General features: G+C 43.1%; 1 protein-coding gene across 1 annotated transcript in view; it reads right to left on the bottom strand.

Moving 5' to 3' along the window:
- The window catches only part of CCBE1 (collagen and calcium binding EGF domains 1), a 110,648-nt gene that overhangs the window by 23,217 nt on the left and 74,147 nt on the right, over positions 1 to 13,284 (bottom strand). Inside the window, exon 3 of the mRNA XM_064500484.1 lies at positions 6,018 to 6,070. Coding sequence (XP_064356554.1) covers positions 6,018 to 6,070 — 53 coding nt within the window. The remainder of the gene's footprint in view (positions 1 to 6,017; positions 6,071 to 13,284) is intronic.

The raw sequence follows: 13,284 nt of genomic DNA, 5'->3' as shown, positions 1-13,284 counted from the left end.
AACCAGACAGGTCTAAAACAAATTTAAGTGTTTCGACTAAGTTCCCAACAATGCAATGTATTTGCATATGCACAGTATAAAATAATTAAAACCCGAACTCATTATTGACTCACACTAATGAGTAGCAGACATCTCTGGGAACGAGGAATTTTCCAAACAATTAAAATGAACTAATAGATGGTAAAGCAAGGAAAACCACATTTGCTGTGTGAATTATATAGAGCACATGTGTAGCTCTGGAGGTAAACGTGACATTGTGCCAGGGTACAGAGAACTGCCAAATACAACTTAACAAGCTGCTGTGGTGCCAGTATGTCACATCAAAGTCCTTTAGACCAAAAAATACCATTGTAATGGCGCCAAGCATTTCCTCCCTTGTGCTTGTTACCTTTTGAATAACACGCATCTTTTATTTCCTTTTTATTTTGCAGCTGCATTGATTTTAACTCTTGAAATCTGTCCTCAATACTGTGACTGCAGTCCCAGACCCTCTCACAGGAAAAAGGGTACAAAGCATTGCACAAGCATGGAACAAAAACGGGGCCAATGCCTTCAAACATAGACCACCTGGGGGCTAGTTTGGACCTTTTAGGTGACACTTTGGCTTTAAGCTCCTGCTACATTTGGCACTACTAAATATTCACAGATATAAAGGATTTGTGGTATTTTTCCTGGGCATGTATACAATTTTTATTTCCCACCGAAATAAAATCAGTCTATTTAAAATAATGGCCCTTACGCAGTAGAATTTGAGCGTTTGGCTCTGTAGGGAGCAGGGCATGAATCCTCAGTGCACTGCTGGCAGCGACTCTTTGCACACGAGTGGCTGAGGCCTGGAAAGACTACATGGAGGGGGCACAGACATCTGGAAGGCATGCTAATATGCCCACCTCTGAGCCAAAAATGCCTGCTATTTAGCTAGTGCACCTACACAGATGCTGGATTTGTCCTGTGCTATGTTCAACCTATTCAGAATAGAGGCCGAGGGAGCTGCATCCTCCCTGCGCTTCCATGAGTAGATGTGTTCTAATAAAGTCCTAAAAAAAGTGCTGGAAGGGACCATCTCCCACCATGAGCAGGATTAGCTATCCATGAACTGTTCATCTAGCCTATACTTAGAAAAACCTCAGGGTTGGAGACACCACACCACCATTCAGGTTGTTCCAGAGATTAAATATCCTTGCAGATAGAAAGTTTTTTACTAATGTCTAATCTAAATTCCCCTTAGAGCTATTTAAGCTGATTATTTTTGTCCTCTTACTCTTGGCCATGAAGAACAGTTTACTTCCCCTCTTGCAGCAAATTTTTACATACTTGAAAACCGTTATCAAGTCTCCTTCAGCCTTCTTCTCTCTAGACTAAACAACCCAGTTCTTTTTAATCTTTTCTTCCTTTGCCATATTTCATGTAGCTACTCTTCAAATATGACCCGTGCATCCACCTTAGGAAGAGCACCATCAAGACCACTGCTTGTCAGAATGCCACTTGAAACAGTCTCAAAAGCCTTACCAAAGTTAAACCATATGACATTTCTCTCCCCCTCACAACACATATTTGTCTTTTCCGCCATAAAGCCCTACCATTCCCTTACGAAAACACATAACCTGTATTTGTAGGTGCTTTGAATTCCAGTTAGTTTACCCAGCATAGGATATACTTTCAGACCTAGCCTCTGCTTTACCAAAGGCTTTGACTTACACACCCACAACCTAACCTTTGGTATTTAGAGCTAGCTCTCCAAGTGTTTTCACAGTTCCCTGTTCCATCCCTTTCTGCCTTTCTATCTTTTCCTTTCTTTCCACATTTATCAGTATATACACATTTGGCTCTGAAACTACACTAGAGGCATGGAATATGCTAAGCTTGGAGCATTTTGCTCTATGGCAGGCCAGGAATGCCCTTGAGAGGGTCTGTGAAGAGCCATAAGACATTTCCCAGAAGCCTCAACACCTAGCACAGATTACAGCAGTACCAGCACAGCTGTGGTTAGATTAGGAAAGCTTGAATATGGATGCACACACAGTCTTTGGCTAACTTGGATGTCAATTCCACAGTGAAGATATTACCCTAAATGGGTGGTACTGGGCAAGAGAGGAAGTCTGTGCTTGAGCAGAGAATTGCATGCAGTTCTCCTACATTCCATGCTAAGACTCTAACCTCTGGACCATGCTTCTTCTCAGCCCTCTGAGTTGTACAAAAACAAACCAATATTTTCACATTAGAAGAGAAACCAAGATTCCATGTCTCACACCAAGGGAGGAGATGGTGGACAGATTTCAAATCATTTGATGAAAATCTTTGTTTTCACACAGAAACAGGAAAGGTCCAGGAAAAAGAAATCTTCCTGAGTACTTCCAGGTGATGGTTCCCACACAGTCACGGAATCAACCCAGATCACACAGTGGCTGTGGGCAGGTCCCAAGTCCTGTAGCTGCGTATCTCCAGAGCTTTGGTCCCAGGCAGCATGACTGTCTCAGGAGGAGTCTTCACAGCTAGGACAAAATTGGGCAAAAGGTGCAGCAAATCCTGGCTGCAGTGCATCACCTCTGTGTGCACTGTCCATCTGAGGATGCACATCCCTTCCATGTACAAGCCCCTTGTCTACCAGCCCAACATATAAATGTGGTTTGAGGATGAATCGAAGTTATACAGTGAGGATCAGCTTGTTCCAAACTTTAGGAAAATACTAAAACCAGAAGCAGAATAACAAATGACTTCACATTTAACTTTTTAATGAATTCAGGAATGACAACGCAACACTGCAAGTTGCACCAAGAAGGAGTTTCTGAAATAGCATTAGTGAGGAAAGAGCAGGTACAATTAGTTTTTGCCTGCCATAGAGTGCTTTAGTGTGAATTAATCAACAACCAGGACACTTGGGTAATGAACCAGTGGTAGGGAGAGTGCTCTCCAAAACAATTGTTTCAGACTGCAATGGTCTGTGCTTTGCTCCTGGTGAAGCTATGAGACAGGACCTGGTTGGAGCTGTCAGTCTCCAGTGCAAAGAAGAGGGTGACCATTCTCAAGAAAGGAAGAGCAGCTCTCTTTTGACCTGCTTATCTGGTCAAGCAGAGCAGGAAGAGACACTACAGAGGGAAATCACTGACACAAAACAAACTTCACTATCTGTTTTCCTGAGGATCATCTACCCCTGCTCTTGCAGCTGAATGCCAGGGAGAGAAGGTGTGTGCAAAGCAAAGAGAAATGCAGAACCTGGGTGCGTGGACCCAGGTTCACTGGGCTACGCTGCTTTCTGCTGCTCTTCAAGGACAGATGAGAAACAACAGGACAGAAACCAAAGATGCTCATGGACAAAGACACAGCCCTTGAGGGAAAGGGTCTGTTTAAACAACAGCTGCCAGCAAAGGAGATCGGCGTCTTCCTGAGGCAGCTGTGACAGAGTGGAAAGGAGGGTCTATCCCTCTCCCAGCTTTCCTCCTTGCACCCACTGCTAAATCACAGAGAAGACATGACTGGAACTACTCCTCTGCATTTTGACTTGCCAGTACTGTGTTAAAAGGTGCAGATGTGCTCTAATAAACTCACATCTGTAACGTATTTATGTGCTTGTGATGAGATATGCATTTTGTACAGCCACTCTATCAAGATTATGCCAAAACAATGTGTGAAGAGCCAAGTGATATATTGTAATGGAGTAAGTGAAATGAGCCCTTCACTGAATCATGTTTCTAGTCCATACACCAAAGGCCCAGATTGTCTCAGATGTTACAGCAACTGCTGTGGCCTGTGAAGTTCAAGGCAAAATATAGGCTGAGCTGGAAAAGGTGGAGTGGAGATAAAAAGGGAAAGAAGCCACAGACAACAGAGAAATTCAATTAATGGCAGAAACTCTCAGGTTACTGAGATCCAGTTAATAGACATGATTAACTGAAGTCAGCGGGTACATAATAAAAGCTGCTCTCATAATTGCCTAAAACGTCAAGAGGTAAAAATTAGAAGCCTATAATAATTTATTGTCATGGCCCTCATTTTGTTTTTGTTCCTATTACTTCTTCTGCTGTATCCATTATATTTAGTGAATAATCAGCATATAAAAATGTTACACTCAATAAGCAAGCTGGAGGCCAGACTATAGAGATTCTGGCTTCTCTCCACTTTGAAAAGATTCGGGGTTTCTGCCTTCAACATAAACAATGACCTTGCACAGCACAGCATAATATTCTGCTCCAAGTGTCCATCTCACACTGAAGCTGTGATCTCACTCCCCAGGCACTGAGACAAAACTCACTGCAAAACCACAGGCAGAGGAAGTCCTTGTAAGCACCAGCTTCACCCAAACAGTACTCAGCTCCTCTGGGGCTCAGGCTGGCACGGTGAGCAGTTCCTCCTCAAGGAAGCAGCAAAAATACAATTCCCGTTTTCAGAAGATGTCTTGTTGTTCTGTAACTGCTCTGCTAGTGTTTCCAGTCAACAGCAAAATTACTCACATAAAAGAAAACAGCAGCAGGATCAGAGCTGGGGAGAGCCTGCTGGCCGGAGATTTCAACCCCCAAAACAGCTGACTCTCTCAAGCATGTTAGCTTGTCATTTTTCTTTTCAAGACATTGCCATCTCAAACTAAGAAAACTCTAAGAACAACTTGAGGCTTTCTATATATCATCAAACAGAAGGATGTATTACCATAAACCATTTTTTTAAATCTGCTTCCCTAAGGAAACATAGCTTATTTGTTTGTACTATCTGGTCATTTGCTTCTGCCTGAGAGTTCCTCTTCTCTAATCACTTCAGAGCCTGTCAATCAGCCGATTTCATACAAATTGGACGAAGCAGTAGGAATGATTGAAGAAGTTACATAGCTACAGCTCATTCAAAACCATTGGCTGGGTAGAGGAGAGGGACCCAACAGATGCCTGCACCAAGGGAAAGGCAGGCAGAGCTCAGCCTGTCTCTGTGGTGGGTGCCAGCCAGCCAGCCGGCACAGGATGCCTTTGCGACTCTGCAGGCAGTTGGGCATCTGTGAAAGAGGCTGAAGCTGTAGGAGAAGGATTGCCGTAAAAGGCATTGCTGTGAGCAATTCCTGGGGATCTGATCCAAACCGACCGACACTGTTGGAAGCTTCCTGGGCTCTGCCTGGATCAGGCCCTTCAAACACATCTTAGCCATCTGGTCACGCAGCATGCTGCTCTGGGAGTCTCAGCTTCACCTGCAAACCCTCCCACTCTTCCCTAAAAGAGACCTTGTTACAGGAACCTCCGAGCTTAGGAACCCAAATACTGTCTTTATAAATGGTAGAGGAAATTCTCCAGGGACATTTCCTTCTCTCTACAGTATGAGCTACCCCAATTAATTCCTGGTATCTCCCTGCCTGCTGGTGAATGGGAGGCCATGCCCATGACAAGGCCATGCCCACTAACAGAAGATGTGGTAGAAGATAGGGACGCCATTCGGCAATGCTCTCCACTTGCCCCCTTGCTGATGTCTTCAGTAAATAGGTAATTAAAAGTTGGACTAACTCATCTAATTACTGACCCCCCCATTACAAGCCAAATGACCTGTGATGGATCCAAGAGGTATGCAGCTCTTCCCACCTCTCATTCCATAGACTGTGTGTCGGCATACATCCCAGTGAAAGTCTGACACCTCTGCTGTAATTTATCTTGGGTTCTGCCCAGGGCCTCAGTACTGGTATTCATACAACATTGTGAAAGCCATCAGTCAGGAAACACGTGCTTCTGGATGCACAGATGGCTCCCGCGCACACATCCAAGAGCAGAATGCGGCCCAGCATTTGCACCAGCTCGTGTTACAAGATCTGTGCAGCCAGATGTACTTAGGGAGGATCAAGGCCTGGCATGCTAAGTGAAACTTTTGGAAGACACTGATTTTTTATTTGCCTGACAATTTCTTGGAAACAGTTCCCCCACTGATACATGAGGTACAGCTGAGTCTGCGGTTAAATCAGGATGCTCTTCCAAATTGGCAGCGCAGATAACAGGGCAAACAGGAAAAGACAAATGCACCGGGACAAGAAGGGTAAGAACAGTGAAATCACATACCTTCAGGGATGCACTGTCCAAGAACAAATTTATAACCCTTACAGCATTTTTTCCTGAAAAACAATAAAATAAATAAATAAATAAATAAATAAGTTCTCTAAAGGTTGGTGCCACCTTTAAAAAGTCATGGATAGATCATGGCTATGGAGGTGATGAAACAAATAAGATGAGGACTCTTAGCTTATGGTGGGGAGGTATCTCAACATTAAAGAATGCAACACAGAAACCCACCTCTCAATCCACGAGTTGCCTAATGATGCTACAACACTACCCATTGAAGCGGACAGAGGATTACCAGCGTAAGCTCTCCACATGGAAAGCCTCCCTCACCCCTGCTGCGCAAACTGCTGTTCAAATGTAAAACCAAGGCTCACTCTTCCCCCAACATCTGCAGTTGTCTGTTCTTCCAGCCGGGACATTTGGGATGTTCTGTGACTCCCAGATGCACTAATCCTGCGGAGATGAATGCATGTTTACTTACAGGCAAGATGCCAGAAGGAAACGGGCAACTTTTTTATTTTAAAAAAATTTCTTCCAATAATTCAGGGAGAGTATGAAAATCCAGAGAACAAAATCACAGGTGAAATTAAAAACAATGTGTTGTTCTTCCTCAAACAAGATTATTTTGGATCTCTGGATAGTAGCTAAAGATACAAGAAGCTAAGGAAGGGCCCCTAGCTATAATTTACAGAGTTCAGTCATTTTTGGCAAGTTGACTATTGAGTGTCTGACTGGAGATACTTTAAATGATAGCATGGGTGGCCACCTGAGGCAATGCAGAGCTCTTGAGGAGCATACGGCTGGGTAACCCAACACTGATCCACTCAAAATTACAAGTCATTTTTGAAAATCCTGCTTATCCGTGTTGAAAGGACACAGCACACCTTGGTGTTGTCCATGGACGCAACCCAGTTCATAATTTTTATGATAAACTGAAGGATGTTTTCAAACATCTGTCGTAACAGCGTAAACTTACAGAAAGGAGTAGATCTCAGCTAGGAGTACACACAAGATAAATGTCATCATTCATTTCTCATATTTTAATAAACCTGGAAGGTGACGAGTGCAATGTATTGAGCATTTCAAATGGAGAGAGACAGAGCATTTTACATAGACAAAGGGACGAAACTATAATGGAGATTCTGTAAGACCGGATGTTTTTTACGCTTTCTACCATATGGAAAAAGTCTGAGTGCTAAGAAATATATTTTTTGTTATTGCTAGCCTGTAAAGACATTTAAGTGCTCAGTTATATCTGCCTGTTTGCTTTCTAGCCAAGGAACTATAACAAGCTACCAGGTTTCCCAGTGGCGCTGAGAAGCATTCAGACGGCTGCAGTCCTCATGGCCCTGTGCTCATGAGCTGCTCACTGCAGGGGCCAGAGGGCCTTTTGAAGGCTCCCAAGGTGGCAGCTACCAGAACTGCTGCAAAAGAAGCAAACTGCCATTCAATGTGCTATTTAATCAAGTCTACATAGGTTTAGGGAGAAAAAGCTGTGTATTTTAGAGATTCAGAATTTTTCATGTCTTGTGGACATGCTGAAATATCTGCAAAACTAAGAAACCATCAATTCGGTCTTACCCTTTAATTCAGTAACTGACACAGAAGAGTGCTAAAGCCGTGGAAGTCAATGACACAACACTCCCCTAGACAATCCACAGCCTGTCACAAATCATCATTATGTTGAATTTAAAGCAACTATCAGTTGCAACTGACCACTTAAAACAAACAATGCATTATTCCAAACTATGTAAAAACAAACTTTGGCTGCATATTTTTTCCACTTCCAGAGATTAGCTGGAATATAAATTATATTTAATGAAGGTTGAGCATTTGAAGAGGAAGCCTCGCTTTGTTATGCAAACAGTGGTCCCTCATTAGACTTTTCTCCAAACACTGCTGTGAAGTTTTATCTGTAAGACAAACAAATGCAGGAGGAAGGAGTTCAAAGGTGCATCGGGGAGGCGGTTCAAATGCTGCGAGCCATGCTGATGGCTTTCCAAGTGCACATTCATCTCCTCCTGTCTTCTGAAGGGTGGGGGGGAGAGGCTGATAAAGGCTTGCTTGTGGCCTGGCTTAAAGGAGAGAAAGCTGAGAGCAGAGGAGAGGAGGGCATCTGCTGTGAGATGCTGGTCCATGCAGTTGTGCCAGCCAGAACTAACCAGGGTAGGGGAGCCGCGGCCTTTATCATTCCTACCCTTTACCCTGTAAATTCTCACCCGATTTTCAGCGTTAGGCTCCTTGCAGACAAAAGCTAAGCAGCTTGTGGCAGCTCCTCAAACTGCACCTAGGCAAGGGCTCGTGTGCCAGGCACCTCACGGGAGCAACCCTTCTTCTCTGAACTCTGTTAGTCAGTGGTGGCTTCTGGCTGGATTTGTTCTTTTTTCATGGCTTAATTGTGATTTTTTCTGACTTCTTGGATTCTTCTGACAGCCAAATCACTTGCCTTGTGCAAAATCCTCTCCCATAGCTGGCCTGCCTAAGATTTCTTCTGCTGAAAGAGCAGACTGGTGGCTCCTTGTATCGCAGGGCATGAAGGAAGTCCTCACTCAGGGACTGCTTCGCTGGACTTGGCCAACACCCAGCTAGTCCTATACCCTATTTCTGTTACTGAGGAACAGCATGTGATTTAGAAAAAAACACAGGAGCCTGAGAATCTGCTGCATACTGAGTTACAACCATTGAATATTGCACTGACACCCTGAAGCACAACTTAGCGTATCCTTGCTGGAGGGTTTGTTTTAATTACAGCAACTGGATATTCTTGCTACCCTGGCAGATGTGCAAGCCCTTTCTGAAATTCTTAGCTTCAATGGCATCTTGAGGCAATGAGTTCCACAGGTGAATTAGATGTTTTTGAAAAATTTTTGAGTCTCCTTTTCGATTTTGTTGAATGTTCCCATGATTTACTGGTAAGGAGATTCAGAAATATTGTAATACCTCTCCTCAACATTTTTCCACATCATGGGAGCTTTAAATCTTATCTAATGAAGCAGCACAGAGGAGGGATATGCTGCTCTCAGGCTTACACTCCAGAAACCAATTCCCCCAGACAATAATTTCCCAATTCAGGATTATAGATCTCCATTTTAGGGCACTCTATACTCCACGGTAAACTTCAGACATCAGCATGATTTTGCCAGGGGAGTTGATACTTTGGAGTTAATGCACAGGAAATACAATACTACAATACCCATTTCCCTAAACACTGCATTGCAATCCTGAGACACTTGCATTTTTTAGCCTTTAGCATTCCTGGAGAGAAATCTATCAAAATGATAGACACATCAGTTGATCATCAGCAAAGGCATTTTAATAGCAATACTTATTTCAAACATCCAGCTCCAGGTTGACATGTCTAATCAACGTTGCACAGCAGCAATCTCATTATACATAATGAGAGATAAGAAGGGGTCCCCACTGATAATTTTAATGACTGAATAACTTTCAGCAAGGCAGTTGCTAGGCAGCTGTACATATCAGCATGCATCAAACATAAATAATGCACAGTTGTATAGGAAGCTCAACCACTAAGATGTGGAAATTAACTTGATTCATTATCATTAAATCTGGTTTTCAAAAGAAGTAGCTTTTAGCAGACCTATCTGTTACAGCCTTTAATAGGGTGGCCCAGCTTTTAAAATACTAGAGTCACCTGGCAACTTCTGGTTCTCATGCAGTCTTCACTCAGGAAAGTGCACAACCCCAGATTCACAGAGGGGTATTGGGCAACATGATTTGATCACTGCAGTGTCTACTTTTTCAGCCCTGTTACCTGTAACAAAATCCACAGCCGTTAGCTCAGGACTAGTGAGCACCAAAAGCATGGGACTCTCTCAAAGCAAAGTCACTCCGGTGTTTGAAAAGTGGCTGCAAGAGAAGCTGAAAGAGGATTAACTACTCCCCTCTGCTGCCAAGGTTGAGGCCGTCCTGGGTCGCTGTATGTTAGAAGCTGGGAATCAGGGTCAAAAATTTGATAGCTGTAAATTTTTAACACATTCATGACTAGGCAACAGCTGAGCAGCAGCTCTGAGGATCTACCTTCATTACAGGCTTCTGTGGACCATCACCTTACAGACCACGAGGGGAGCTTTCCATGTGCATCCTCACAACCTAGACCAAAGGTCCCCCCAGTGCCCAACACACAGTGTATCAGTTGCCTCTCAGCAGTGTGTCACTGAGTTGTAGCTATTTGATAGCATTGCCCCAGACAGGCAGGATGAAAGGAATGCGGCTTAATTAAGCCACAACTTTATTAAGTTAGCTTATCTGGGAACTATCAGCAGTGACTCATCCAATGCAGCTCATGATGATTTTTCCTGTAATTGTTTCCACCTGGTGAAGGGCTGCTGTCCTCCCTCAGCCCACAGCTACCTCCTGGCCTGCTGTTGGGACACCGCTGCCTGTCTGTTCAGCAGCTGGAGGAAGGGCACTGAGCTTATCCTTTTCTCCAGAGTCTTCAGGGTGTGCTTTTCCTCCCTTCAAGTCCAGAGTACCAGGACTTGGACAAAAACTGAACAGCTCTCCCCAGCCTCTAGTCTTTGACCTATTCTGGGTAAATGAGGCAAACCTCCTAGGCAGTCTGGGAGACGGACAGGAGGAGGCTGGTACTGGTTGTCGTGCCATGCACAGGCTCCTGTGCTGCAGAGTGGGTCAGTCAGAATGAAGAGACTGGGGTATCCCGAACTGAGAAAATACTTCTGCGGAGGAAGAGAGCGATTCAGGGTCCTACCAGAGCTGAAACTCTTTGGAAATGTGAATAATAATAGGAAAAAATTTTAACTGAGATTTAATCTGTATCTGTAAGCAGTAACATGGCAGCGACATGATATCTCATGGCAGCTGGCTCAGAGCTACTTGATGCATCATACAGTTTTTTGTTATCTCAAGCAGAAGAGACTCCAAAGCTCTACCATGGCATTTATGTTGAAAATGATACATAATGGTCATTTAATTATTAAAAAAAGGAAAGGAAAGAGGAAGAGAAGTGGAAGAGGGAAATGTGGAAGAATGGAAAAGGGAAAAGGAAGGGGAAAGGAGAAGGGGAAAAGGAAAGGAGGAAAGGGGAAGTGGGAAAAGAGAAGGGGTAAAGAGGAAAGAAAAAAGAAAAGTTTTATACTGGCTTCCAATTAACATTATATGTTAAGGACACTCTTAGAGCTTGCTGAAAATGTCAACAGTACAAACAGAAGAACCCACACTAGGAAATACTGGTCTTCTAGGAGCAAAGCAGGCACAGCGATCACTACGTTGACTCAAAAAGTGAGTTCTTATAATAAACTATTATCTTTACTTTACCCTTACCATGATGCAGGTTCAGACAACTGGCCTTCAAGCAGAAGCAATTTACCTCTCACCTGTCAGGAGCTACAAGCACACACACAGGCAGTTTCCAAGGCTTAGCTGATGCATGGGATAGCTTTGCTGGAAGACGCAGCAGCTCAATATGTGGTCAGGCAGGTCAAACCCACTGTCCGACGTGCTATTTCTGAACTATGAATGTCAGAAGAGTCTGAATTTAGGGAATAGGAGAGTCATTTGACATTTTATGTGGGTTTAGATATATCGTCACTGTTGTCCCAGGTATCAGGCTGTTAGAAAATAATGACCATGCAGCAGAGCAGCTAATGAAAGAATCTCGCATGTTCAGCTCTTACATCACAAAACAGCGTCAAGGAAGTATGGGACAATCAACCGGTGGCATTTCGTTTAACAGCAAACCAAAAGCAAGAAAGCCTATCCTGTGAGAAAAAAGTGCAAGCAGAGAATGTTAGTATTTCACTAAAAAACTAAAACCAGAAAATATTTGACTTCCAAATGTCAAAACCATCATTTATTCTCAAGTGATATTTCCATTTTTGTTTTTTTTTTCCAATGACAGGCTAACATTTTCATGGAAAGCCAACATTTCTCTTGATAAAGGTATTTAACCAAAAAAACAATTTCCTATTGAGAAAAGGTAGAATTTTTTTTAACTAGACTTCTCCAGACAATATCATAACATGAACTCATGTGAGCCTGTGCCGTATCTTCAAGACCTGAGTCAGCAAAAGCCACAGCATTGCTGTGTTTAATTGCACAAAGGAGTTTTTATTAGGATGGCTACTTATTGTGTCTGCCCTGTGTTTTTCTTTGATCATCCTGAATTTCAGAAATATGCAGTGCAGCAAAAATACAAATGCAAAATACAGTAATTAACTTACAAACATTAATTAGTCAGCTATGAAAGCAAACCAACAAGGTACCTTAAAAAAAAATCCTTGTTTTTTCATACTATATATAAAATCCAAATGGGAGCCAGGTCTGTCTGCCAAAGCATGCACAGACAAGGCCCATCTGCAGCGCAAGTGTGTTAATGAAGTAGCGCAGTAGCTGTGCGAAGTTTAGCTGTAATTCACACGGAGGGAAGATTTATAGCAACATGGCATAAAACTGAAGCAATGCACTTCATTTTTGTTTGCTTTTCTGTGGGACACATACCAAAATCTTGAGTAAGGGAGGATAGCCTCCCTGTAGACAGTCACTCGACATACACTTTGCCATGATTTCCAGACTCAGTCTTTTTCCACAGTTGTGTAAAGAGATAATTTATGGTCACATTGGGTGTAACTCATCAAGGTCCAAGCCCTGCCACTTCCAATCACTGTCCCTAGCTGAGGGTGAATGATACAGGGCAGGGTGCATGTCTTTCACTGTCGAGAAAATGCAGCAGCACCTATGACCACAGCAGGTATATGTACACTTATTTATTTCCGTTACCTGACTGAATAAAGCAGGAAAAAAAGGAGAATCTACTGGAGCAACAACAGAGACCTACCCTTCACCAGCAAAGCTGTAACTCAGACTTCCGAAAGCAAACCATTGCAACCAATTACTTGATTTTTCTGAAAGTTGGATTTTCAGTGATTAATGGTTTGCCTGAGTCTAGGTCGTGTTTCTCATCAGCTACTTCAGTCAAACAAATTTACCACATTTTTTTTTCTTTTTTAAAAGAAGCCCTGCTATCTGTTCTTTTGCTCAACTCTGGTTATTAACATCAATACCAGAAACAAAGTCCAGTTCCAGTTACTGTTAATGGGGAGGTTTTGATAAGATTCACAATTCGTAGACTCCTCTGCCGTGAACATAAGCCAGGGACCAGATCCTCCCCTGGCAAAAGCAATGTACCTCTATTGACTTTGGTGGACCCATGCCAGTTCATGCTAACCAAGGGCTAGCTGATGATTTTGAAAGCTCTCTGACGTGCTGTTTGGCTGCTCTTTATGAT

This window comes from Dromaius novaehollandiae, chromosome W (genome assembly GCF_036370855.1).
Source record: "Dromaius novaehollandiae isolate bDroNov1 chromosome W, bDroNov1.hap1, whole genome shotgun sequence".
NCBI classification, from domain to species: Eukaryota; Metazoa; Chordata; class Aves; order Casuariiformes; family Dromaiidae; genus Dromaius; species Dromaius novaehollandiae.
This window is presented reverse-complemented; position numbering and strand designations above follow the sequence as displayed.